At 39.5% G+C, this 27,585-nt stretch overlaps 3 protein-coding genes across 4 annotated transcripts in view; 1 reads left to right on the top strand and 2 right to left on the bottom strand.

Moving 5' to 3' along the window:
* The window catches only part of HBP1 (HMG-box transcription factor 1), a 36,983-nt gene extending 29,245 nt beyond the window's left edge, over positions 1-7,738 (bottom strand). Inside the window, exon 1 of one of the 2 annotated variants that reach the window (XM_006161161.3) lies at positions 7,307-7,738. In XM_006161161.3, coding sequence (XP_006161223.1) covers positions 7,307-7,480 — 174 coding nt within the window. In that variant the 5' untranslated portion in view covers positions 7,481-7,738. Of the gene's footprint in view, positions 1-7,149 lie in introns of both variants that reach the window. The other variant, XM_006161164.3, reaches the window with a different exon arrangement.
* On the top strand, positions 5,372-26,009 carry LOC102477827 (splicing factor, proline- and glutamine-rich-like). The gene is made up of 2 exons (XM_006161160.3): positions 5,372-6,983; positions 25,158-26,009. Exons 1-2 carry the CDS (start codon positions 6,588-6,590, stop codon positions 25,182-25,184), a joined length of 423 nt encoding a protein of 140 aa, XP_006161222.1. The 5' UTR covers positions 5,372-6,587; the 3' UTR covers positions 25,185-26,009.
* Positions 19,474-24,441, bottom strand: LOC102477387 (cAMP-dependent protein kinase type II-beta regulatory subunit). The gene is made up of 3 exons (XM_006161158.3): positions 24,353-24,441; positions 24,078-24,216; positions 19,474-20,247 (listed from the first exon to the last, which is right to left on the bottom strand). Exons 1-3 carry the CDS (start codon positions 24,362-24,364, stop codon positions 20,114-20,116), a joined length of 285 nt encoding a protein of 94 aa, XP_006161220.1. The 5' UTR covers positions 24,365-24,441; the 3' UTR covers positions 19,474-20,113.
* Positions 26,010-27,585: the final 1,576 nt, after the last annotated feature.

Here is a 27,585-nt window from a genome sequence, read left to right on the forward strand (position 1 = left end):
TGTTTGCTAAATTATTTTACATATACATATATAAACATATTTATTTAATGCATATTATGTACAAAACAGTATACTAGTTGCAATGTTGGACATCAATATGAACCTCAAGGAACCTATACTTTAGTGGAAAAATATAAGCAAATGAATGTAATTCTACACAGCAGGACTTGGCTATGAGTAAGTAAAAAAAGAAAGGATCTCCCATGAGAGAAACTCACATGAGCCAAAAGAGTTGGCGAAGTACTCTCAACGAGATCAGAAAAACGTAGAATCTAGTATCATCAAAAAGAAAGATGGCCTTGGGTGTCATGTGGTCACAGACACTGAAGCACTGAAGGTACCACATGGAAAAGTGGCCTAGGATCAAAATCTTTAATCCTAGCTTAGGAAAACTGAACTTTATTTATTTGGCCACATAAGAACTCTGAAACCAGGCTACATGAGGTTATATACCAGATTAGCCATTTACTAGCTATGTGTCCTGAACAATTTACTTAAAGCACTCACTCCCATAAGTTGTTGTAAACAATGAGGTAATATAAAATGCTTAAAACAGTGCCTAACACCAAGAAAACCTTCGATGTAGAATGACTAGTATTATTAGCAATTATCAGATAATGGAGAACCACTAAGCATTTTTGGACAGAGGTCTGATGTGATCAAACTATAATCATTCTCCTTCCATCTATACAAAATCATATGGAAAACACTGTATGAGTATGCAGGAACATATAATATCTAAGGGAAGGTGTATTTTAAAAAGAGCATTCACATTCTCAATTTCTATATAAGCTACCTGCCTCCAACTTCCTTTGCAGGAGTTCTCAAAAGAAAGGTAATTGGCAGTATCAATGCAGATTACTTATTTAGTAACTCCTAAGAGAAGAACAAGTCGTCATTGTATGTGAGTTACGTAATAGCTATAGCAATAACAGTTTAAATACTGGATCTTAACTCTTTCCATAGAAATCTTTCTGTCACCTTAAGTATACAGAATACACTCTAACCTTATCTTAATAACTCAAACACCTATGAACATTTGTACTAGGCTTTACATTTAGATATAAGCTGCACAAGTCAATCCCAGTCGTGATCTTTAACTTGAAAACTTTCTCAGTTTTTACCTTTATTATGAAACTCAGAGGTTGTGCTACAGATAAATATTTCTTCAGAGCTATCTTCTGTGTATGGACAGTGTTGTTCTTAGGATCCACAGCAGCACAGCTGCAATCTGTCTTGTCCTCCCCCTCTCTCTGCAGAGCTCTTTGGTTTGCTCATTCTTCCCAGCTAGATTTCTTTCCTTCCCAATCACAGCTTCTGCAGTGTCCACCATTCATCAGTACACTAATATCTCCCTGTAACTTCTATTATTTCTTCAGCACCTCCTCTTAGTTATCTACCACCATCCCATGGCAACACTCCTTAAATGAAGTTGGAAAAAAGCACTTCAATTTCAAAAGAGCTACCTACAGACAATAAAAGGGACTAAAAATTTATTGAACTTAAGTTCCATGTGTCTGCATCTCCCATAGCTCATAACTATTAAAAGTTTGTTCTTGACATAACTGAGATTTTGCTAATGTAAGCATCATACAGTAAGAGAGAGCCTAGACTTAAAGACAACAGACAAGAGATCCACTCGTGATGGCTGTGTAACCTGGGGCAGGTAACTCACTCAGCTTCATACTGCCTTCTGTACTTATTTCAAAGGGCTATTGTGAGAATTAAATAAAATACATGAGAACAAAATCCCACTATATCCCAATGTGAGTTTTCTCTCTCTCATTCTTCAGTCCAACTCTCTTGAGCAAAAGCAAAGTTTCTGACATCTAGGAATACCAGAAGAGTCCTTACTCAAAAATACTCCTCCACATAAATCAATTAGATATTCATTTTGATAAACAAGCTCCTCTTTCAAATATCTCCTGGTAGAGCTAACCCTATTGTTCATTCATGCTTTTGTATACTGCTTTGGTATTAGAGGTCTCAACACAGCTTGCCTTGTATTTTAGTTAACTCCGCACGTGTCCTCTCTTCAGTAGATCAGTGATTTTGAAAGGGAAGAGTAAAAGTCTCCAACAGTTGTACTTTGGAAATGCCATGTTCAATACCACAAATTTTGAGTGGGGATTGGAAAGCCCAATTGCTTTTGTTACACAAGCTTTCAGAAGCAAATGTCCAGAAATTCTAAGGAGAGGAACTGAACTAAATAGAAATAGCCAATCTTAGGAGGAGAGGAACTGAACTAAATAGAAATAGCCAGGTCTCAGTAAATGAAAAAGGAGGACACTTAGGTTTCACAAGATGCCTACCTGTCTACATGTCAACCTATAAAGCAGTTCTACATGTTTCATCTGATTTTACTTAAAACTCAAAATGGTCCTGTGAACCAAATATTAAAATGGATGAGGAAACTAGGACTCTGATCCTACTGGACCTTTTTTTTTTTTTGAAGTGGAACTAAGAGGAAAAAAATGACAAAAGTTAGACTCTTGCTCTCAAGTGCCTGTTCTTCCTGGAATCCTTATCTTTCCATCATCATTATGAATTTCACAAGAGGACCTTCTATGTCTTCTCCTAACCTTGAAGGACTTCCATAATGAGTCCAGACTACGCACGATTGTTTTGAAAGAGGGGGTGAAGAGAATAACCTCCAATTAATTTATATCTGATAGGAGGAATTCAGATATTTTAAATGGATTACAAAATGGTAAGCTAAAGCAAATCTCCATAACAAACTACATTAAATGCAAATTTATACACCAAAAGCAGTTGTGTGGTCTTATTACAGTTCTTTTAGTTTTGGGGAGTTTTTATTGAGGTTTTTGCCTTAGGGTGTGCTCCTTGGGAGGGGAGAGAAAGACAGTGACAGAGAGGGAAAGTGAGAAATCATCCCCCAGGGGGGATGGTCACACTACAATCCCTTTTCCTCCATTCTCCTCTTGGATTTTGGGCACACAAGCACACATGCCTGGTATGAGTTTTAAGCTGCCAGTCCAGGACTTGAACCTAGTCAACTACATGGAAGTCCAGCAACATAACCATTACACCATCTGCTGGTCCCTCAACAACAATGCTTACAGGTAGGTACTAGTCCTATTTACAAATAAGAAAACTGAGGCATTGAGGTTAAATTGCACAGAGCCTTAGGAGTGGTAAATTAGTGTATAGTAGCTTTTTTTTTTTGGAGAGATTTTTGCTGTAGGGCGCGTGCGCTCGCCAGACAGACGAGAGAGAGACAGAGTCAGAAAGCAAGAAATCACCCCCCCCAGGGGGGATGGCCATGCTGCAATCCCTTCTCCTCCATTCTCCTCTTGGGATCTTGGGCATGCACGCACACGCACCCGGCATGAGTTTTGTTTTGTTTTGTTTTTAGATTTTTTTAAAATTTTTATTTACATTTTTTAAATACATTTAATCACATTATTTAGCTTACAAGGTGATCATTTCAATATATGAACATTTCTCCCCAGTCTAGTTGATCAAAACATAGCAACACTACCTCCCTATCTCAACAATGCTGTCTTGGTATCCCTCCTCCAAATGTTCTTCCCCAGGCCCCACTCCTCCACACACACCACATCTGGCATTCACATCCACCTCTTCTGTTTGTACATCCTTTAGCCCGTCAGTTTCAGTTATAGAGTGCGGATATTTGGTATATATTAAGTGGGGACATATAGTGTCTCTCCTTCATAGCCTGGCTTGCTTCACTCAGCAGTAAATCTTCCATATTCTTCCACTTTCTGTCAAAAGTCAGGGTTTTGTTGTTCTTAATGGCTGAATAGTATTCCATAGAGTATATGGTAAATTTTTGAGGAATCTCCAAACTGTTCTCCACAGTGGTTGGACTAATTTACATTCCCAAGCCACCAGGTCCAGGACGCAAACCGTGGTCGACTACATGGGAGTGCAGTGACATAGCCATTACGCTAACTGCTGGTCCCCTACAGTAGCATTTTTTATCAAAACAAATCCACTTTTGGTCTGTTTGTTTGTTTTCTTAGCATACTGGCAAGCTAGAGTGGCAAACAAATATTACTTGAAGCAAATTTCATTAAAAATATTCTCAAGGTGGGCCAGCAGACGGTGTAGCGGTTATATAGCTGGACTCCCACAAGGTTAACCACTGTTGGAGTCCTGGACCCGGTCGCTTGAAACTCATACCTGGGACATGTGCATGTAGCAAGATCCCAGGAGAAGGGACTGTGGCTTGGCTGGGGGGCAGGGGTGGTGGTGGTGGTGGTGTGATTCCCATTTCCTGTCTTTTTGTCTCTTTCTGGTAAGTACATGCGCCCTCTAGCCAAAATCTCTCTTAAAAAATAAAATAAATAAAAAAGAATCGTTGCGAACAAAGATTCTAGATCTCAAATCCTTACCTTTGCTAGACACTGCTCAACCACATCTATACAAGTTCTTAGTAATTAGTCCTCATTCAACATTAAGAGCTAATGCTAATGAAGATAAAGATAACATAAAACCCGTAATACCTCTACAAGTAGCCATACATAAAGAGTATTCTTAATTCAAATAGAATTTGAGTCGTCATATTAAAAAAAATCTGAAATAATAAAAAAATTCACATTATTAAAAAAAACTTATTTTTCTAAGCTTGACTATAATTGTAAACATTTTCATATTATCATATAACAACTTGTGAGCAAAACTTTTCTAAGGTACTATCAGTACTTTTAAAAATCCAATCAACCCTTAAAGAAGAAAATTACCTTTCTATTATCTTTATAGAAAGCGACAATATAAATTATATTTAGTACCAAAGTAAATGCAGGTCGATATATGAAGGCATGTGAGTATTACTGTCAATTACAGTGTCATTTTTCCTGAAATGTTCGTGATATACCAGAAATTGTCAATTTTGGATTTTTAAACATTTTTTATGAACCATTTTTTCCATCCCAAGTCAATATTCACTTTCGTATTTAAAAGAAACACATAAAATACCTGGCATTGTCCTGCTATTGGGGTGTTACTTTTTTCCATATGGAAAAAAGTACTGACATTTTCATTTTAAATATGATATACAGGAGACTTGCTTGCAATTCACCCAGAACCTTCAGGGCTTAGTGCATTCATTTAGTCCACGCCATTTGCCTTCCTCACTGGGCACTTGGACAGTGAATAGAGTCCAAGAAGTTAAAGGAGACAACTCTTTCAAGGCATACCATCATTTTCTTTTCTTCTGGAGAGGTTTTTGCTATAGGGCACGTGTGCTTGCCAGATAGAGACAGACAGAAAGACAGAAAGAGAGGGAGAAATCAACCCCCCCCTCCCGGGGGTGATGCCACACCGCAATCCCTTCTCCTCCATTCTCCTCTTGGGATATTGGGCGGGCACGCACGCACACGCGCCTGGCATGAGTTTAAGCCACCCGGTAGGGGACTCGAACTGCGGTTAACTACATGGGAGTCCAGCGACACAGCCATTACACTAACTCCTGGTCCCACACCATTATGTTTGAAGTCTGAGAATATGCACTGTCAAGCACTCACTACTACTACAGGTATGAGACAAATCTTAGATACTCTCCAAATATGTAGGAGTTTGAGAAGTGAACAAAGTTTTCCAGGCACAAAGAAAAGGTAACAAGGTTTATTAAACTAAATAAGATGGAAACTAGAAAGTGAAATCAAAATTTTATTCTATAATTTGTCAAATTAGAATATACAACTTTAAAATGGTGAAATGACTTCCTCCAAAGTGTAAAATAACTCAAAAACTTTGAGGTTTAATTCTTCTACAAACAATCCAAATTTAAGACTTGTCAAATATTGCCGGTCTAGTGAGAACTGAGTTTATTCAAGGAAATTGAACAGATGACCTACAGTCTTGTTTGCAAGATCAAGCAAAACATAATAGCAAAAAAAGGGGGAAAAAAAAGCTACAAGAAATTCATTTCAGATTTAGGTCACTGTCAAAACAATATAAAATGTTTAAATTATAAATTTTTTTCTAATTCTCAAAAGGTAAACTTTAATTTCTAAACAACCATCAGAAGTCATCCCTTACTCCTACTTTGAGGGAAAACAAACCTAAACACTTGGTCGGAATGGTTGCTAAGACTCTACCACTTCCCAGTGTGCACAACTTTTTTCAACCTTCCTCCAGTCCTGGCATCAGTGACACTCCGAGCCAAAAACAAAACAAACAAAAAACAAAACAAACAAAAAAAAAAAGAAAAAACTCAAGTACTGCCCTGCTGCCAGTGATTTAAAGATGACTCTAGCTGGAAATTCCCTGAAAACGGACTCTGGAGGGCGCAGGGAGCACAGCGGAGAGTGGAATCCCCTCGACGGCTCACAGCGTTAAAGCTACAAAAAGCCCTGCTGTCGACTGCGCCTGGGTTCTTTTTTGTTGTGTTTTAATCTGCCTGCGGCAGCAGCCTAAAATGAAAGGCGGGGACTGGAATCGCCTGCCAAGCCTCTGCTCTGGGTCACACCGAGCAGCGCCTCCCGGTTCTCGCCAAGTCCATCCCCCACCCTCTTTCGCCATTCACCGCGCTCCCCTCCCCCCCATCATGTGACCGCAGCCTGGACTCCAGGCTTGTTTTTCCCCTCGGCACAGCCCCAATGCGCAGGCGCCTCGGAGCCCATTCATTCGAACTGCGTAACAATAAGCCCCGGGGCCCTGCCGCTGCGCGAGCTTCCCAGCTCGGCCCGAGCCCCTCACGACCAGAGAGGAGGCGGTGCCTCGCTGGGGTCCCCCACACCCGTCCAGCCCACCACCCGCCGCCAACCTCCGGCCCTCCGCCCACAAGCAAGGAGTTGAAGTCAAACTTTCCTAAGCACTTAAGGCGCCGCGGCGGCCCCTTCCCCGCCCCGTCTCCGCACCCGGCCCGGCCACCCACCACGCAACCCGTCCGTGGCGCAGGCTGCGCCCGCTCTCCTCCCATCCCCCGCCCTGAGACCCTCCTGGCGCCGCCGCCGCGGCGAAGCCCAGGTGAGCTCGCGGCAAGCACGGATCCGGTAAGCTCGCCGCGAGCAGTACTTAGACGGTTAAGTGCCCCCACAGCGAGGGGAGCCCTCGCGGAGGTAGAGCGCGCACCGGAGTTCGCCGGACCGCCGGATCCCCTCGAGCTCCTGCCCCTCCCTTCCCCACCCCCACCCGTTCCCGAACTGAAAGACAACAAACCCTCCGCGGAGTGCGGGCAGCCCAGGCACGGGCCGCCCCGGCAGCGACAACACCATCAGTAGCTCGCGAACCCCTCTCGGACTGATGCTGGCTTCCCTGGCGCGCGATACTGCTCCCTTCGCGGATCTTACTCCTCAGCCGAAACTTTCCTACTTACCAAACCCGTCGCCATTACCAAGTCTTTCAAGCTTCGTCTTCCCCCTCCCCTCAACCCCCCGGGGGTTGAGCCACCTCCCAGCCCTTTCGCCGCCTTATTGGTCGACATAACTGTCATTCGATCTTTCCTTTTTCCCATTGGGTGATACCGTGGTCCCTCACGGGAGGCGGGCATGTATTGACTTTTGTGTTGTGTTTACTGGAGAAGACGGCATGTCAATCACTAGAGTAAGCCCTTTGGATTGGACAGCTGCCGAGACTCCAGGGATCCGAGCCAAACTTTGCCTCCGAAATGGGTTGTGGGTTCGTAGTCTCAGCCTTCCCCCGTAGCGCTAGGACGTTGCTGGCGGGAGGAATCCGTGGGACTACATATCCCAGAGGTGCGTGCGCAGCGCAGTCTTGATAGTAAACAAGAGTCATAGGGACACGTGTATCAGCTCGTTTGTTTTGGTGTCTGGGACAAAAGGGAGGGGGCGGAGGAAGGGAGTGTTCTAAAGCTTGGGCCTTTTCTCTTCCTCTGGGCCTCTGTTAGCACTTAGGGCGGCCCAAGCCTCTCGAAGCACCCATTCCAGGCCAGGAACCATCAGGGTGGCTCGCTGCTCAAAGTTTGGCAGGAGGCCAAGGTATTGTTTTAGTGCAAGGGGAAGGAGATGACTGCATAGGCGGAAGCAGTGCAGGCTGGCTGGCGAGCGACTCGGTCACCCACAAATCATGGTCCCAGACACGACGGGGATGATGAAGGTGATGCTGGACTCCACCCGCCGTGGGAAGAACTAGTCCTTTATCCTGCGCATTGCCGCACCAGCCCCTGGAGACAGCAACTGGAGATTTCTTTGTCGGCTCTATTCAATTCACCTATGGTCTGTTGAACACTAGCTAAATGCCAGGCACTGTGAGGCTTTGGGATGGACACTGAAAGAGAAAGAAGCTCAGCGAACAGAGAATTTGCACAGCTGTTAGGGAGAGTGGGCGAGTACTTTGAGACTGAGGCAAGTCAAAGCTGTGTTCTCCAAGTCCACCAGCTTGCTCATTGGTTAAGGTAAAACAGAGAGGTCTAATGGATGCCTTAAACTGATTTAATTTGTGACTCAAGATCTGTTCCTTTGGTGAGGTTCTGTTGTCCCTTTTTACGCTCCAGAGCGCTTCCCATTGATGAAAGAAAGAAAAGTGCCCTTCCTCTTCGTTTCCACTAGGAGGTCCTCCTTAAGTTACAATGCTCTGACTCACCAGAGGCTGACCGCCTCTGCTTTATAGCTACCTTCGCTTTAAACATGGCCGCGTGTAGCTTCGCTATATATAAAGTGCTATTTTTACCATTCACAATAAAAAGGCATTATTAAGCTTTTTTCCTCCTTTGAACCTTCAGTGTTTAATCACTTAAGCAATGCTTTAGGTTTTCTTTAGGTTACTAAACGTATGCTTAAACTTAAGACTAGGGAAAAATTACCTAAGAAATCTGTTCAGAGCAAACTTTTGGAAAAAGCCTGAAATCATAGCTAGTTATTTCTTTAAAACCTCTTATATTTCTTAAATTTTTAAAAATAACCTAAAACCCACGTAAGTCAAGACATCTAATATAACCCTCCATATGCTGAAACAAGTTTTCAAATAACTTTAGGGGCTTCCCATTTGAATCCTGAAGTGACATTATTTTAAACTAGTCCTCCCTACCATGTGATCACAGATTTACTTGCTCTGCTCACAAATAGTAACCAGACTTTTTTTTTTCTTAAAATAATTCAGAAGAGGGCCAATAAGATGCTAAAATTTTCCCCTGAGGAAAAAGAACAGGATCTGACTTTATCATCTTTCAAAACAATAAAGTGACCCAAAAAGAACCATCTTTGCTACTGTGTGTATGCATGTATGCTTGTTTTATTATTTTCTTCTTTCCCTTTGTTTTGTTCTTCTTCACATTTAATTTCTTGACAAAAAAGGAAAATAATCAGTGGAGTTCACCGAATCATTTAAAATTTGTTGAATAGAGCTGAGATTTTTATGTCTAATTCCTTTCTGGAAATTAAAAAGCTTTTCTCAAAAAAAAACAAAAACAAAAACAAAAAAGTTAAGAGCGTGAGCAACTCTTCCTTACCCTCTTTAGTGAAAAACTCAGATTTGCTTTCAACTGAAACTTTTTTTTTTAGGCTTTTGCCATAGGGCACGTGCACTGCACTCACTGGAGAGAGACAGAGACAGGAGGGAAAGTGAGAAATCACACACATACACACACACACCCAGGGGGGATGGCCACACTGCAATCCTTTCTCCTCCACACTCCTCTGGGGTTTTTGGGTAACCCCACATACTCACTAAGGTGTGATTTTCAAGCTTCTGGGTCCAGGACTCAAACCTCAGTCAGCCATATGTGAGCCCTTAACAAGCCTTAACCAACACATCGTTACCTGCTGGCCTCCTGAACTTTATTTATTTATTTATTTATTTATTTATTTATTTTAGGTTTTTGCCATAGGGTATATGTGCTTTCTGGAGAGGAGGCAGACAGACAGTGAGAAGGAAAGTGAGAAATCATCCCCCAGCAGGGATGACCATGCAGCAATCCCTTCTCCTTCATTCTCCTGGAATTTAGGGCAGGCAAGCACACACATGCCCAGAGTGATTTTTAAGCCACTAGGTCCAGGACTCAAACCAGGATTGGCCATGTGGGAGTCCAGCACCTTAATCACGAGCTACCTATTGTCCCCTGAACCTTATCTTTAAAAGTTAAACTATTTTAACTATTTAACTATTTTAAGTTTTTATCAAAGGCCTTAGTGGCAACTTTTTTTTTTACTGGTAGACACTAGGATGGAAAGAATAAATTCGACTTCATATTAAATATTATACATGATTTTAAATAATTATTCTTTAATAGTGCTATAAAACGTTCATTCATTCAAAAACATTCCATTCCACGTACCATACGGCAGGACGACTCAGGTTCGTATCCCTGGTGTATCTGAATACAACAGGCCCACCGGAGGCAAAAGATCCTGGCTGGCTGCAGGGCTGGTGGGAGCATAGCAATGTGAAGACCCTGTCAGTGGTGCCTATCTGTCTCTCCTCTCATAAAGGAAATTTTAAAAGAAAATTAATTCTATTTGTTGACCACTATGCTAACTATGATGAGAATACAAAGATAAAAAGTTTTTTCATTTTATCTCATTTTTGTTCAAGTCTTTCAATATGAGTTACAGTCAGATATTCAGTCACAACTGATTAAATAAAGGTATTATAATTCCATACATCTTTAAGTGGACAGTTAGTCCTGTCTTCTAAATGACCATATTAGTACCATGTGTTTATCTAACAGGAACATTATTCATTCTTGAGCTACCAACAAAACTAGCCAACTTAGAAGTCAGAACAAACATCAAACTACAAACTAGTTGAAATCTCCTTGGAAATTTTCATGTATGTAAATTATATTTTTAGACTAAAGCAGATATAATTATAAAAGTATTACCTGTCCTTAAACTGTTACCATAATAAAATTGACATTTAAAAAATCAGCCTAGAGACCAGCCAATGGCATGATGGTTATGTCGTTGGACTCCCACATAGTTGACCACGGTTCAAGTCCTGGACCTCGCAGCTTAAAACTTACATAGAGCACATGTGTGTGAGTGCTCGAGATACCAAGAGAACGGAGAAGGGATTACAGCATAGCCATCTCCCCTGGGGGTGATTTCTTGCTTTCTGTCTCTCTGTCACTCTCTCACCAGTGGGCACAAGCATGCTATAGCAAAAAATCTCTTAAAAAAAAAATCAGCTTAATTCCTTCTCTTGGTTAGTATAGACACAATATAGCATACAAACAAACACAAAATCTATGCCAAAATGTATCAATAAACTCATCTCAAAATGTTCTTTCAGCAGTTTGTAAAATTACGTCTGTTATAAAGAAACATCAAGTTTTGTTAAAGATAAAAAAAAAAAAAAAAAATGGCACGGGGGCTAAGGGTGCTGGACTCCCACATGGCTGACCATGGTTCCAGTCCCAGATCTGGCAGCTTGGAAATCATGCCAGGTGAATGTGCATGTGTGCCCAAAATCCCAGGAGAAGAATGAAGAAGGGATTGTGGTGTGGCTACCCCCCCTGGGGGTGATTTCTCACTTTCCCTTTCCCTATTTCGGTCTCTCTCCAGTGAGCGAATGCCACCCTATGGTAAAAACCTTTAAGAAGAAAAAAAAAAAAAAACACTACATTTTCTTTTTTTTTGAGAGGTTTTTGCTATAGGGCATATGCACTCTCCAGAAAGACAAGAAAGCAAGAAATCACCCCCCTCCCCCGCCCAGGGGGATGGCCATACTGCGATCCTTTCTCCTCCATTCTCCCCTTGGGATCTTGGGCATGCATGCACATGCGCCCAGTGTGAGTTTAAGCCACCGGGTCCAGGACTCGAACCGTGGTCGACTACATGAGAGTCCAGCAACATAGCCATTACACTAACTGCTGGTCCCAAAAACTGGATAAGGCTTATTTGGGGTAAAAGCAAACAATATATTCCCCTTAACCTCACCATATCTGGCACACTGGTGACTACTTTGCTGAACTGAGAAGACATTCAAACACATAATAACCATTGCCTGAATATTCAGAATATTACTGTTCAAATTGTTAAAAGGTAAACCAATGAAATCACTCAAGTACTAAAATTAGGAAATAGAGCATGTGTACGTGGAGTCTTTGAAAATTCATGGAAAATGCATATTATGAAAAAACTATTTTTTGCACTAAAATAAACTCACACTGTAATTCCATTTTTCCACAGACTATTTGAAATCTTCTTAAAAGATCTAAAATACTACATGTCCAAACTCTCAGAAAATCTTTTACTGTATTATGTATTTTTTTGCTAGAGTGTGTGTAATATACTCACCAGAGAGACAGTCAGCCAGAGGAGAAAACACCCCCCATGAGAAATGGTCACGTTGCAATCCCTTCTTCTCTTTTTCTCCCTCCTTTTAGGATTCTGGGCACGCATGTAATCAAAAGCTGCTGGGTCCAGTTTCTGAACCCGTCGGCTATTTAGAATCTGGGTGCCTTAACCAGCAGGCCACAGAGCCAGCCCCTTAGTCAATTATTTATATACTCACAAATCCTTCCATATATCTTTTTTTAAGAATTATTTTTTATTTATTCATTCATTTATTTTAATTTGACCAGAGAGAGACACAGAGAAAGGGAAAGTAGGAAAGCAGGCCACCAGGTCTGGGACTAGAACCGTGGTCAGCCATATGGGAATGTCCAGTGCCTTCACCACCACGCCACCTGCTGACTCTCCCATATATCTTATTATACTTTAAATTAGTTAATTTTATAATTAACTTAGTTCAAAATACTCAGGTAAGTTATAGTTGTAATTAAATGCCTGGATGCTAATGAGTGCCATTTTAGAACTCCACTATGTGTCTGTTTCTTGAAATTTTTTTTCTTTTTTTGTAGTCTAAAAACTGTTATTGTGGGGGCCAGCAGGTGGCATGATGGTTGAGGTGCTGGACATTCCCACATGGCCAACTATGGTTTGAGTCCCAGACCTGGAGGCTTGCTTTCTCACTTTCCTTCTCTCTGTGTGTCTGTCTGTCTCTGGTCAAATGAAAATGAATGAATGAATAAATAAAATTAAATAATTATTAAAAAAAACAAAAAACAAAAAACAAACGGTTACTGTGTTTATTTACTGACCAGATTACAAAAATAATCATGGTGGCTACCTTAGTTCATCCTTCTAATAAATCTTGATCTGGTCTTTCCTGTTGCCGGCATCTCCACCCTCTATAAAATGGGTGGTCTTTTTCTTCATTCCACCTCATGGAGAAGATCATTTGGAGTGCCACAGGAAGGTATTGGCTTTTTTGAAGCCTTTTCCAACAGTATAGATTTCATGAATCAGATCCTCCATGCAGATGATGCCAAATTTACCAAGAGATCAAGCAATTATCAGAGCAATTTGCTTTTTATTGATTTTGCTATAACCATGCTTGTAGATTACTTCATGTACTGACTTCAGGTTTGGGTAACCCCATGCAACATATGGTTCCACAATTCTCACCATGTTAACTGAGGCCTTGTTGAGCTTAACAAAGGTGCTATTGAAGATCTGGTGAAGGCAAAGAAGCTGCAACACCTTTGAAACTTGCACTCATTCTGCCAATACCTCTGATCCTCATTCCAAACACCAGTTTGGGTTCTGCAGGTGCATAGAAGTTGCCAGCTTTTCTTGCCATCCTGCCCGTACAAATCTCAGTTCTGTGTATCTGCCTGTACTCCTTAGAATAGTGCTTAGCTTTTTCATAGATAAGCTTCTTCCTTGCCTTTCAAAGCATCTTTTTAAAAATTTTTTTATTTTTTATTTTTTACTATAGGGCACATGCGCTCACCAGAAAGGCAGAGAGAGACAGAGAGACAGAAAAAGCGAGAAATCACCTTTCAGGGGGGATGGCCACCTCACAACCCCTTCTCCTCCGTTCTCCTCTAGGGATCTTAGGCATGCACGCACACGTGCCAAGCATGAATTTAAGCCGTCAGCCGTCAGGTCTGGGACTCAAACCACAGTTGACTACATGGGAGTCCAGCGACATAGCCATTACACTAATGTTCCCTCAAAGCATCTTTTAAGCAAACTTCTTTTTCAGGTGCTTGATCTTCAGCTCCACAAAATTCCTTTGCTTTTTCTTAAGGGTTTTTGGCACGGCAGGAATCTTTTTCTTAAAAAAAATTGTGCTGCAGCAGGAAACTTTTTCTTCTTTTGATTGAATGCCCTCCATGGTTCCAGACAGAAAAGAGCCCATGGAACTCTTAATGCAACTAAACATTTACATTTGCTTAGATGACCATAAATCAAGACCCTTCTTCAATGGCTAATATGTGGGTGTCTTAAAACTATAACCATTAGAAAGAAGGGTCAACATAAAAGGGAGGAATAAAAAATGATTGTTGGGGGAGGGCCGGCAGGTGGTGTGGTCACTAAGGGTACTGGACTCCCAGATGACTAACCATGGTTCGAGTCTCAGACTGGTGGCTTGCTTTCTCGCTTTCTCTCTCTTCTCTCTCTCCCTCTCTCTCTTTTTCTCTCACTCTGTCCCTCTCTGGTCACATTAAAATAAAGTTAAATATTTCTTGAAAAAATAATAATTGTTTTGGGCTGATTCAGTGGCACAGCAGAAATGCACTGCTCCAGAGAGGCTTGATCCCACATGAACAGGGTTTCAATTCCCAGTCCAGCCAGCCAGGGCAATTACACTAGTGCCTAAGCTCCAACACGGTGGAAGACTAGAAGAAAGGATTACAGCATGACTTACACTCTCATGCACGGGTACATACTCTATAATGAATAAAGCAGTTTTTAAAAAAAGAATGAGCGTTGGATCCCTGGCTTGGGTAATCACCATGTGCTAGGTATATTGATGCTATCGATGCAGACTGGGAGGGTTGGAGAGAGAACAGATTTGAGAACTAGACAGAAATGGGAGAAGAAATGGTTCAACTTTAAAACAATTGATAAGCATGCTGTGTGGGCAGGAAATTCCAATACAGGGTCCTGTAGGTGGCTGAATGCATTGATCTGGAGTTTAGGAGATCCAAGTCTAGGAGATAAATTTGGGTATACTAAGAACATAGTGGGGAATTTGCTCCCTATTGCCCTCAGCAAATTTGTGTTGTTCTATTTGGCATAAATGGAAATGTATTTAGAGAAGAGAAATAATTCTACTTCATCTTACTTCCAATATAAAATTAAGCTCGAGTGTCTGCTCTCATGTCTGTCATTCCAAGTTTTCTAGAATAGATCATTCCTGATACCTATTTAACCCAGACTCCCAAGTAATACATCTGGTATCCTAGGCCCTGCACATTTTTAGTTACTAGCTTGAAGTATCTCATTTTAGGGACAATTAAGCTTGATAATGAATATCACAGAAATAGTGTATTACATAGCTTTATCGCACTGCTGAATTTAGTCGTTTTTGCCTATATTTGCCTCCTCCCATATTTATATGATCTCCTCCTTCCCTATCAGTCACCATCAAAAATATACAAAGGTCAAGAATTAGACAAGGAACCAGATTATGTCTGATTAGAACCAGATTATATCTGGTTCATAATCAATAAATAGATGCCTGATGAAAAACTAATGACAAGTTACTGAGAGGTACAGGTAGCATAATAGTTAAGGTCCTGGACTCCTACGTGGCTGACCACAGTTCGGGGCCCAGACCTGGCAGCTTGCTTTTTCCCTTTCCCTCTGTCTCTCTCTCTGGTGAGCACACATGCCCCATAGCGAATTAAAAAATAAGAAGAAATCAGAAAAAGATTATTTAAAAGAAAAAGTTATGAGGAAATGCACATCATTAATCTTTTTTTTTTTTTTTTTAATTTGCTAGAAGATGCACACTCTCGCATAGGGAGGAAGAGAAGGAAAATGAGAAACACCACCTCTCAGTGGGGCGTGGTCATGCAGAAATCTCTTCTCCATCTCCCCCTCTTTTCGGGACTTTGGGCATGCATTCACATGTGCCCGGCATGTTTTTCACGCCCCTAGGTCTGGGGCTCAAACCACATAGTGATGTGGGATCCAACCATCTGAGTCACTATGCCTCTGGCTGGCCCTTGACTGGTCATAGTTCCTGCTCATACGCTCATTCAGGGGTTCTATTTTCTAAGTTTTTTTTTGTTTTTTTCCGATAAATAAAATATACTTAGGGATTCACATCTGGATTGTTGGGGTCAAAAGCCAATACTGCTTTTACCCTTTCAGGGTTCATTTCCAATTCACACTTAATACTGCTCTTGCCCTTTCAGGGTTCATTTCCAATTCACTCTTAATACTTGCCCTCGTGCCTGGAATAAGTAATTTTCTTTTTTTTTTCTACCTGAGAGTAAAAAATGCATTTACATACTATAATTAATCAGTTATAATTGGTGCGAATGAAACATTTCACATATATACATTTTGCAATAACTTTTAATATTTAGAGCAATGGCAGAATTGAGGCTATGGTTCAATCAAAATTCTGAGAAAATCACCATTTGATGGGTGGCATTTTGGTTAATATTCTAGACAATTTCATATCATACCCAGTCACATCTTCACATTTAGAAATCATATATGCTTCTTCGGGATTTTCCAGGTGAGTTATAAACAGTAAGGACTCGGATCTATTGGTCAAATAAAATTTTTTCTTTCAAAATAGTCTTAACTCTCTGCATCAGAAACTTCATACCAATTTCTCTATATACTAGGTCCATTCACATTATTTGGAAAAATATACAAAGGTCAGGAATTAGACAAGGAACCAGGAGATCTCAATTTTGTGAGTTAGGCCATCAACTCACAAAGTAAATGATTTCGGTGAAGTCACCAATACTTGGGTATACAAATTAAACTGATTTAAACCTTCAAAATTATGGTGGGGGCACATAGTCCTCAACAATAATAGGTGTACATTACTGGTTATATTCCCATAATTCATTAGACTTACATTTTTTAAATACCTGTGAACAACTATGTAGTTTCAGTTGCTCAAACAGCTTAGTTGTCTTTAAAAGTATTCTGGAGCAGGTAAAGTTGTCTTCTTATTCCAGTTACTTCCTTTGGGTCAAAATTCTTTTGTATATTCAACATCAGGCTGAACCTCAAGCTATCTTTCATCCTTGAAGCCAGTATTCCTTATAACTCTATTTTTCCCTTAAGTATTAACATTTTATTTAGATAATAGAATCTCTTATTCAGCTATTTAACAAAGCCTTGGTTTAATCCTTTAGGCTTATATATTATTAATCTTCCTTAAGAATACCAAAGGTTGGCATAATGGCTATGTCATTGGACTCCCATGTAGTTGACTGCAGTTCAAGTCCCGGACCCTGTGGCTTAAACTCACACAGGGCGTGTGTGCATGAGTGCCCAAGATCCAGAGAGGAGGATGGAGAGGAAGGGATTGCGGGTGTGGCCATCCCCCCTGGGGGGTGATTTCTCGCTTTCTGTCTCTGTCTTTCTGGCAGGTGCATGTGCCCCAAAGCAAAAAAACTCTCAAAAAAAAAAAAAAGAAAGAAAGAGAAAAAAGAATACCAAAGGCCATCTAATCCTTGTTATAACATTTAAGAAAGTTAGGAAAAATTAAATTGGAACTTTTATAAGTTTATTTCTTCCATAAGCGAGAGATAAGAGAGAGACAGAGCATCCCCAACAGGGCCCCATGCCATGATCTTCCCCAGTCTCAGCCAGTGGAAGCCCACACAGGCCTGAGGTCTACTCAGGAAGGTCTCTGGATACGAACCCAGAATCCTCCCACATGCTCAGCCTCACAGAGCATCACGTTTTACTACTGCACCACCATTTGTCCAGCCCCTTTACCAGTATTTTTCAAGATGCTCTAAGAAGGAAAATAACTCAGCACTTTTCTTAACCTTACACTTTTTAATAAAATCCAAAGTTCCTTGCCTTATGTCCTGTTTCACTTGCAGCATTTTAAAGTATTTAAATGATCTGCCAGCCAGAGATCATAATAGTAACCCAAATATACTCACCAACCTGTGTCTCATGCGGTGTGTATGAGGCACCGTCCTTGAAATATCATCAGAGAATTCCCAAAGAGTAAGACTCTTGGTTAGTGATTAAATAATTTATTCCACAAGTCAAACTTGATTTGTTTTAATTAGATAGTTGTACACATAAATTCCCCTAGTTAGCCAGGTTTATTTATTTGGTTATTCTAAATGGCCAAATTAATCTGCAACATACCACAATTATTTCTTTCACATATGACCAATAGTTAAAATTTAAGTTCAGAACTATGCTTCCTTGCTGTGCTATGCCCTTGGTTAACTTCCACATGCCACGCTCTACCATGCTTTTCACTGCGCTAGACAAGTCATGTTAAAGAAACAAGCAAAAAGTATTAAAAACAATCATCGTATATTTTATTATAAAAGTGTGCTTTATTATAAGGAAAATTTAAATATAATCAACAATACTGAAAATAATGTAACTGGCATTTATAGCCTTGGTCAGAGTTCTTTATTCAACAGGCATTTGTTTGCTGTTCCATGAATAGGTAACAATCGGCTTAGACAACAAAATAGGTAACTTGAAAAAGTGAATAAAGAATACAGAATGATGAACCAGGAATTTGGGGTTCTTTTGTGTTTTTTCTTGTTAAACAGAAATGGCTTTTAAAATAAAATCTGAAGTAAGAACAAGTCATCTTCACCTAGAGAGTTCTTTTCCTTAAGAACATTTTGCAAAAATGTTAAAACTGTTCTAAAATGTGGCTGAAATGACACATACTTCATTTAACTTCTTATATATACATTATCCAATTAACATTCTAACCACATTTTCATATACAAAAGTGGGGCCATAAATATTCTCCAGTAAGACCACACTAGCTAGAGAATAATTTTACCCATGTCTCTATATATATTCTTTTAAATCATGCTTCCCAGAATGAAACTGCTCACTTAAAAGCGAACAACTGGTTGGACATTGAGTCAGGGGGCCTAGAGATCTTTTATGTATATTGCTTTAGTTGAACATAATTCATCGCATGTGATAGAATACTAAGTGTATCCAAAATCAGTGAAAATCTGGGATGGTTAAGTTCATTCTGTACACTTAACTATAGATCTTCATTAAAGTATATGACAAGGCCTAATGAGTAGTGGTCTGGAAAGAAATTCCATTTATTTTTATACATGTTTTTGCTTATAAAACTTTTATTTCTACAACCTTAGAGGATGCCTTTAATGAAAAAAGACAAAAACAAACACCACACCTCACTGGTTGCTGATCAATAAGACTGGGAATTGGTCCACTACAAGAACAGAAGCCCATGGGAGCAGAAGTCTGCAAAGGATCTTATTATAAGAAATATCCAGTGGGCAGGTTAACAAAGATACCAAAATATTTTTGGTATGGGAAGGTCTTTTTCTAAGTATAAGATTTTAGACTTTTAGAAAATAAGTCTGATTTAACAGTTTAAATAGCTTTTTCTAAAAATTTTATGACATTAAATGTCAAGATCAAATTTTTAAAGAATATAGAACTGCAATGTGAAGAAAGGAAGTGAAGGTATATGCTTATGAGGAAAAGAAAAAAAAATGCATTAATGATCTCTCATCTAAAAAAGACTCTTTTCCCTTCCTTTATACTGACTAAATTGCCTGTCCTTAAAACCACTAGAATACATAGGTTACTGACATTATGCCAAAAAAGTCAAAATGTACTTTATTGCAAAAATATAAAAAGTTTTGAAATTGCATATGATGTTTTAAATCATTTCACCAATAGGCCAAGGCCAGCACAAAACTTATCAAGCCAGAAAAACTTTAAAATGAAAATGATTAAAATTCCACTAAGTATAATGAGTTATAAAAAGAATATGATGCCATGCCATGGAGCATGATTCACTGCCAAGTTTCTTCTTGTATGGGCATAGTCACTAATATATTATCGATCTGAGTAAGTCAAACACATATAGCCTATGATAACATCCCCTAGTTATCTTCTTAAACATGAATACTTTCAGTATATTACAATCATTTAAATAAACTTTTCAGTCAAATAATTTTGTGGAGTAGAAAGTCATTTTATCAGTATGTTGCTTCTTTTATGAACTACTCTTTAGAAAGTGATGTTAAAGCCTATTGACTATTAAATCTCTACCATTTACTGATACGTTGTAAATGTAAAAAAAGGAAAAAACCCGAAATCACAGAAAATGCTTGGCATCTACACAAACACATTCTCAGTGGACTAACCACTACTGTGTAATTTTGTCACTATAGGTCTTCTTGCTCCATACTTTTGCTTCATGCAGTGGGTTCAACAATATCCATGTTTGTTCCAAACAGGGCAACTAATTGTTCTTCGTAGGTAGCGATGTTCCTTTTCATGATTTCCATGCAAGGTCCCAAAAGCCTTTCAAATGCTTGCACATCCATGGCTAAGAAAAGTGAAGAATAAAAGAAAAATAATTCTTTGCAAACCTGCAGAATTTCTAAGTCATTTATAACATCCACTCTACATATGAACAGTACAATGACATTTTAAGGTAAATATTGTAAAATACATTAAAAAAGCATACATGTAACAATGTTCCACGTCAAAAAGGGAACAGTCAGGCCCTTCTCAGGCCACACTCTGAGGTCCCTTGGCAATCTGATATATTAATAATACAATGCTAGGTTGCCAACACTGGGTCCTGATCTAAGCTGAGAAAAGAATGGAGACTAACATGGTGAGACCTCGGAATATTTTTAATATATTTTGTGTCTCCATCTTAGTAATATGAACTCCTCAAAGGCAGCAAGAGAGTGTTTTTTATTCTGCTTCTGTGTTCTCAGGGTTTATAATGCCCCATTGTAAAGAACAAATGTTACCTTTTGTAATTTTTATACTCTGTTAGACTATTGTCCATGTAATTCAGAATGACAGCCAACATAATGCTTTTGTTCACTTCTATAAGTACACACTATGTATCGTTTTGTTTGTCAGTATCATGTATTTTGAAACTGAATTTACAGGACCAGCAGTTGGCGTAATGACTATGTCACTGGACTCCCATGTAGTTGACCGCAGTTTGAGTCCCGGACCCAGTGGCTTAAACTCATGCCGGGCACACTTGTGTGCGTGCCCAAGACCTTGAGAGGAGAATAGAGGAGAAGGGACTGTAGTGTGGCCATCTACCCTGGTGGGTGATTTCTCGCTTTCTGTCTCTGTCTCTGTCTTTCTGGAAAGCGCACGTGCCCTATAGTTAAAACCTCTCCCCCCAAAAAACAGAAACTAAATTCATAATAAACACATGGAAAATACAATCATACTCTACCACAGACAAAATGCATTCTTTTTGCCCTTCAAATTCATAAAGAAAAAAAGGGCAAAGTTTAGAACAGGGTGAATGGGCAGTCTACACTGATAGTAACACATAAATTGGTATAAATGAGTGATCTGGAAATATCAAAAGACATTTTTTAAACTCTTCTTGCAAACCACTTCTAAGGGAAAATTCTACACATGAAAAAGCTTTTTATGTATGCACATTTTTTAAAAAAAGGAACAAAACCCCTCTAAATATTTACCAATGAGAAATGATTAAATAATTTAACATATTTATATTTACCTAATAGAATGTTAAAAATTTATGTAATTAAAAAACCATAAGTTGGGGAACCAGCAGTTAGCGTAATGGCTATGTCACTGGACTCCCACATAGTTGACCGCGGTTCGCATCCCGGACCCGGTGGCTTACAATTCACGCCGGGCGCATGTGTGTGCGTGCCCAAGATCCCAAGAGGAGAATGGAGGAGAAGTGATTGCGATGTGGCCATCCCCTCTGGGGGGTGATTTCTCGCTTTCTGTCTCTATGTCTCTCTCGCTGTCTGGCGAGTACACGCGCCCTATAGCGAAAACCTCTCCAATAAATAAATAAATAAATAAATAAATAAGCTATAATAAATGAAAAACTCAGTTTAAAGAACTGTCTAAATTGGGGCCTGCAGGTGGCATGGTGGATAAGTGTGCTGGACTCCCACATGGCTGACCGCAGTCTGAGTCCTGGAACTAGCAGCTTGCTTTCTCATTCCTTCTCTCTCTGTCTCTCTCTCTCTCTATCCGTCTCTGGTCAAATTAAAAAAAAAAAAAGTAAATAAATAAAGGTAAAAAAAAAAAAGAACTGTCTTAACAACAGAAATTATAATCATGGAAATGCATTGAGTAGTGGTGGTGGTATTAGTGATTCTTAGTTTTTCAGTTTTTCTCACATTTTCTGTTTTCCAGATTTTCCTTAATGTGAATATAATAACTTATTACAGAAAAAAATCAATGGAATTTCACTCAGGTCATCTGTATTCTTACTGTATGATAGCTCTAGCCAGGGAAATTACCTATCAGTTTCTAATTGTCTTCTTTTTCATTCTATTGATATGAGGTCATTGGGAAAGTCATGATACATTTTTGTATAGAAAAATAATGTCATGATTTTTCCAGTGGTCCAATACTAGAACACCTGATCAATACACTTATTCAAAACACTGTAGAAAGTGGCTTCTCTAAGAAGTTAATTCTAAGAATCATTGAACCTAAGTATGTTGTATTGTAGATGAAGAGCATAAAGAAGCTAATCACTGTGAAATCAATTTTCTTAAAGAAAAATTCATGTACATTGCCATCTTCTGAATTACATTTTTTTTGGGGGGGGAGAGGTTTTTTTTTTCTATAGGGTACGTGTGGTCGCCAGAAAGACAGAGAGAGACAGAAAGTGAGAACCCCCCCCGGCCACCCTGCAATCCCTTCTCCTCCATTCTCCTCTTGGGATCTTGGGTGCGCACACACACGCACATGTACCCGGCATGAGTTTAAGCCACCAGGTCCGAGACTTGAACTGCCGTGTACTACATGGGAGTCCAGCAACATAGCTATTACACTATCTGCTGGTCCCACATTTTTCTTTTTTAAAAAATGCTAGAGGACACTCGACAAAGGGATTCAGAGAGAGGGAAAATGAGAAATCACCCCTCCCACCCCCGGTGGATGGTCATGCTGCAATCCCTTCTCCATTTATCCTTTAGGGACTTTGAGTACCAGTGCACATGAGCCCAGCATGTTTTTTCAAGCCACTGGGTCCAGGACTTGAGTCAAATGGTAGGCCATGTGGGATCCAAATGCCTTAACCACCACCATTGGCTGGCCCATATTTTTCATTAAAACAAGTGATTTCAGGGCCAGCAGGTGGTGCTGTGGGTAAAGCACTGGACTCCAACATGGCTGACGGTGGTTCAAGGTCCAGATCTGGTGGCTTGAGACTCAAGCCAGGATCATGTGCATGTGTGCCCAAAGTCCCAAGAGGAGAATGGAGAAGGGATAGCAGCATGGCCATCCTCCTTAGGGGGTGATTTCTCACTTTTCCTTTCATTGTCTTTCTGTCTTTCTCTGACAAGTGCATGGGCACTATGGGGGAAAAAAAAAAAAGAAAAAAGAAAAAAGAAAAAAAAAAACTTAAAAAGGAAAATCAAGTGAGGTCTCAAATATAAAATCTCCCATCTGCCAAGCTACTTAGGGGGAAGAAAGTAATACATACTTGCACAACAAAGAACATTTGATTATGCTTTGACTAACCTGACTCAGTATCTCATTGCTTAGATGAGTAAATATTTTCACAGACATGTCAACTTCCCCAGAGAACTTGACAATGGACTTGTATAAAAATAGTATTTTAGCTTTTTTTTTTTTAATAAAAAAAATTAAAAAGTAAATGTATTGAGAGAAAGAGAAACTCTCTCAATAGGACCTCACACTGTGATCCTCCCCAGACTCTCCCAACCTTTAGGATCACGGGCCACACATGCCCAGCTTGTACAGGTCAGGTTGACCCAGGACCTGAACACTCATCTTCTTATAGCTTCTGGCATTGCAGGGTATTGTGCTACCACTGTGCCACCACAGCTGGGCCTCGCCTTCTCTTTTGAGGACACACAGCACATGTTGTTTATTTTACAGATTAGATACAAAACTTGGTACTTGAAATTCTTATTTTAATTAGTAAAGATGTCGTTTCATACATATATGAAAGGGCAAAACATATATGTATGTACAAATTCTCAAAGAAAAGAATGGCTTCCCTAATTGATTTAATAATGCAATGAATTCCAGACTTGTTGCCTTTTGTGGAGACCATGCAACTTGTGAACCCAGTAAAATGATCTCTACGACACTGTCGCATAACATGCATGAAACAGTTTCAACCAGGAGAAGTGGGCTCACTGTTGTAATTCCTACCTAAACATTTGACAGTCCCAATGGCGTGTGCAGAAGCAGCTCGAGGTTTGTTAGTGACCAGGGCAAGCTCTCCAAAGTACTGTCCCCGAGAACATCGAGCGATTTCTACTGCATCATTCTCTTCTACTTCTGATTTACCCTGACAAAGTAATTAAAAATAACAACTTTTATGCCTTTTATAAAAAATAAAAGTTAACCACATCTAAACATCAAAAAGAAAATTATGATGTTCCTTGTTAATATTATACAAATTTTTAGATCTTAGGAATACTTACCTTTCTTTTCATTGTAATTTTCACTTCTCCAGATTCAACAATAAAGAAAGAATCTGCTGAATCTCCCTATTAGAATAAAACAACAAAAACAGACACTGAAAATGCAAATTTATATAACAGCAATCATATTTATGATCATATTCCTGGAATCAGTCCAATCCTAATGTACAGGTATTTGCCTGAAAACAGAAACTCCATGGAACAGGCTATTCTTTCTTTCTTTCTTTCTTTTTTTTTTTTTTTGAGAGGTTTTTGCTATAGGGTGCGTGCGCTCGCCAGACAGACAGAGAGAGACAGAGAGACAGAAAGCGAGAAATCACCCCCCTGGGGGGATGGTCACGCCGCAATCCCTTCTCCTCCATTCTCCTCTTGGGATCTTGGGCACGCATGCACACGCGCCTGGCCTGAGTTTTAAGCCACCGGGTCCGGGATGCGAACTGCGGTTGACTACGTGGGAGTCCAGCGACATAGCCATTACGCTAACTGCTGGTTCCCAGGAACAGGCTATTTCAATATCTAAACAGAAAGGTTATGATTGACAATTATATAGTGATGGTTTCATCTGTGAAATGATCTGAAATGATATACTCTTTACCAAAGCATTTTTACCACAAGCCAAGAAAATATGGCAAAAGTCACTGGGGTAAGAATTTTGCCCCAATCTCAGCTTGAGTAACACATGCCTGACTAGAAATGATGACACGGCTGTGTATCCAAGCTGCATCTTCTCAGTCACCAGGAACACGTCAGCTGACCCTGTGCTCCTTGGAAGTGCTAAAATGTGTGCCCTTTGTCCCCCTAACAGAGGCACTGGCCTGGTGATCCAAGGTAACCCATCAACCAGCAAAGGGCAGAAAGCACCCAGATGTATGGGGAGCAACATATGTTGACCTTGACATTTTCACTCCGGTGAACGAAGGACCACACTTCGAAATGCTGAACTATTGACAATCAGCCTCGAGGCCTTAAAGAGACTTCTAAAAAAATGGCCTGCCATTTCTAACTTCAGACCCATTTTTTCTCGTTTTTGCTTTTGAGTGAACTCCGTCGTGATGTCCAAGAATGCCTTCTGAATAAAGTGGTGCAACATGGAAGATAATAACACAGATACTGGGTTTTTTTGAGCCTCTCAAAGTGATCTGGAGAAACTTTGGTCCTTTAAAACTCTTTAGTACAATTCAAAAAGAGTATTATCAAATTATATCACAAAGAATTCTATTGAATCTAGTCTTCTATAATATAGTACAGACGTGTAAGATATAGTACAGACATTAATAAAGGTAAAAGACAATTGATGTACAAACATAACTTTAATAAACCCTAAACTTTAATAAACCCTAAGTATAGCATCTCTCCTTTTCCTTAGTTTTATACCAGATTTTCGTAAGTTTCCTGTTAAATTTTCAAATGTTTTAAATTATAATAGGTAGGTGTATTCATTGCCGTGTAAGTTTTCTTGTTTATCTTTAAAACATACTTCAAGTATATGTAAGCCTGACGAAATCTGAATAAGGTCTGTGGCCTGTGCCAATGTCAGCCTACTCATTTGGATATTGTATAACAGTGATGCAAGGAGCATTGGGAAAAACTGGGTGAATATTACAGGGGATCTCTCAGTACTATTTTTGCAATTTCCTGTGAAATTTATAATTATTTCAAAATACGAGGCTTAAAAATACCATTTAAAAAGTGTTCCACATTTTGTTATTTAAAAATTGATAGAGTAGGGGACCAGCAGATAGCGTAATAGTTACATCACTGGACTCCCACGTAGCTACCATGGTTTGAGTCCCAGACTCAGAGGCTTAAAACTCACGCTGGGTACATGTGTGTGCGCCCTAACTCCCAAAACGAGAATGGAGAAGAAGGGACTGCAGTGTGGCCATCCCCCCTGGGGGCTGATTTCTCGCTTTCTGTCTCTGTATTTCTCTCTGTCTCTGTGGTGAGTGCACATGCCTTATAGCAAAAATCTCTCTTAAAAAGAAAAAATCGAAAAGAGTAGAACCTTAGCCTATTCTTCAAATTCACTCTACTTTTCAATCCATACATATATTTCATGGGGAGGGAGGCAGACTGAGAAATTTGCTTGTTTATTTGCCTTCTAATACAATGATCTTTTCCTCAGTCTCACAGTCCCTGGATCTTGTTTCAGGTATAAAGATACAATATTGGAACCAGCAGTTAGAGTAATGGCTATATTGCTGGACTCCCATGTAGTTGGTCATGGTTCAAGTCTCAGACCAGGTGGCTTAAACTCAACGCCGAGTGCATGTGCGTGCCCAAGATTCCAAGAGGACAATGGAGGAGAAGGGATTGTGGCATGGCCATCTCCCCTGGAGGGTGATTTCTTGCTTTCTATCTCTCTGTCACTCTCTGTTTTTCTGGAGAGTGCACATGCCCTATAGCAAAAACAAAACAAAACAAAAAAACAAAAAACAAACAAACAAAAAACCCCTACAAAAAAAAAGATACAATATTTAAAATAAAGAGCACAATATATGATGTTATGATATAAAATGATGGAATCTAAATTTGTTCAATGTATCAAAAATATAACTAGCAAAGTGCTATGATCTATATGCTTTACCTGTGAAATTCAACTGTCATTATAAATCCTACTTTTTGGTAGTACTATTCTACCTGAGGTATGTAATACTACAGGTTACAGCTAGGATCTTAGACAAGGGGTTAAATAATAACAGGTTGGTCCACATTTAGTGCTTGGAGGGCAATTATGATACAGTAAGTTCCCTTCTCTGTGAATTTTATCAGAGAGCAGCCTCAAGAGGTTTTTATCATGAACTGATCAGGCAAAACTTTACAGTATCTTCCAGTGTACCTTCTGGGTTCTCATTAATCTCATGGAATGCATCATCTGTTTTTCCCCTTATAAATGACATTTTAAAAAATTATTATCAATTATATCTTACTCTTTATACAGATATGAATATCATGCACAGATATAAAATTATGCAGAAAGCCATCTGATGATTTAATACATAGTCATTAGCAGTTAATTATATCAATAAAAATATTCAAAGAGCTTACTGGCTATCAAGCAAATCATTTTTAACAGGTCATTTGGCTAGCAGTAATGCATTTAATCCATCACTACATACAGATGAAAAATTTATCAAATATACAACGTATAAAAACCTTCTAGAATATAATTCTAAGCTGAATTAATTTTTAAAATATTATACCTGAGCAATAATTTGTTCTCCATCATTGTA

Source organism: Tupaia chinensis, unplaced genomic scaffold, assembly GCF_000334495.1.
Source record: "Tupaia chinensis unplaced genomic scaffold, TupChi_1.0 Scaffold138322_1, whole genome shotgun sequence".
Taxonomy (NCBI): domain Eukaryota; kingdom Metazoa; phylum Chordata; class Mammalia; order Scandentia; family Tupaiidae; genus Tupaia; species Tupaia belangeri.

Bases quoted from the DNA above. Each gene is read 5' to 3' on its own strand.
- LOC102477827 (XM_006161160.3), top strand. From the start codon at position 6,588: ATGCGCAGGCGCCTCGGAGCCCATTCATTCGAACTGCGTAACAATAAG. The intron at 6,984-25,157 runs GTAAGCTCGCCG...TCCCCCTAACAG, and splicing joins TCGCGGCAAGCACGGATCCG to AGGCACTGGCCTGGTGATCC.
- LOC102477387 (XM_006161158.3), bottom strand. The intron at 20,248-24,077 runs GTAGGAATTACA...CACTTTTCTTAG, and splicing joins TGGGACTGTCAAATGTTTAG to CCATGGATGTGCAAGCATTT.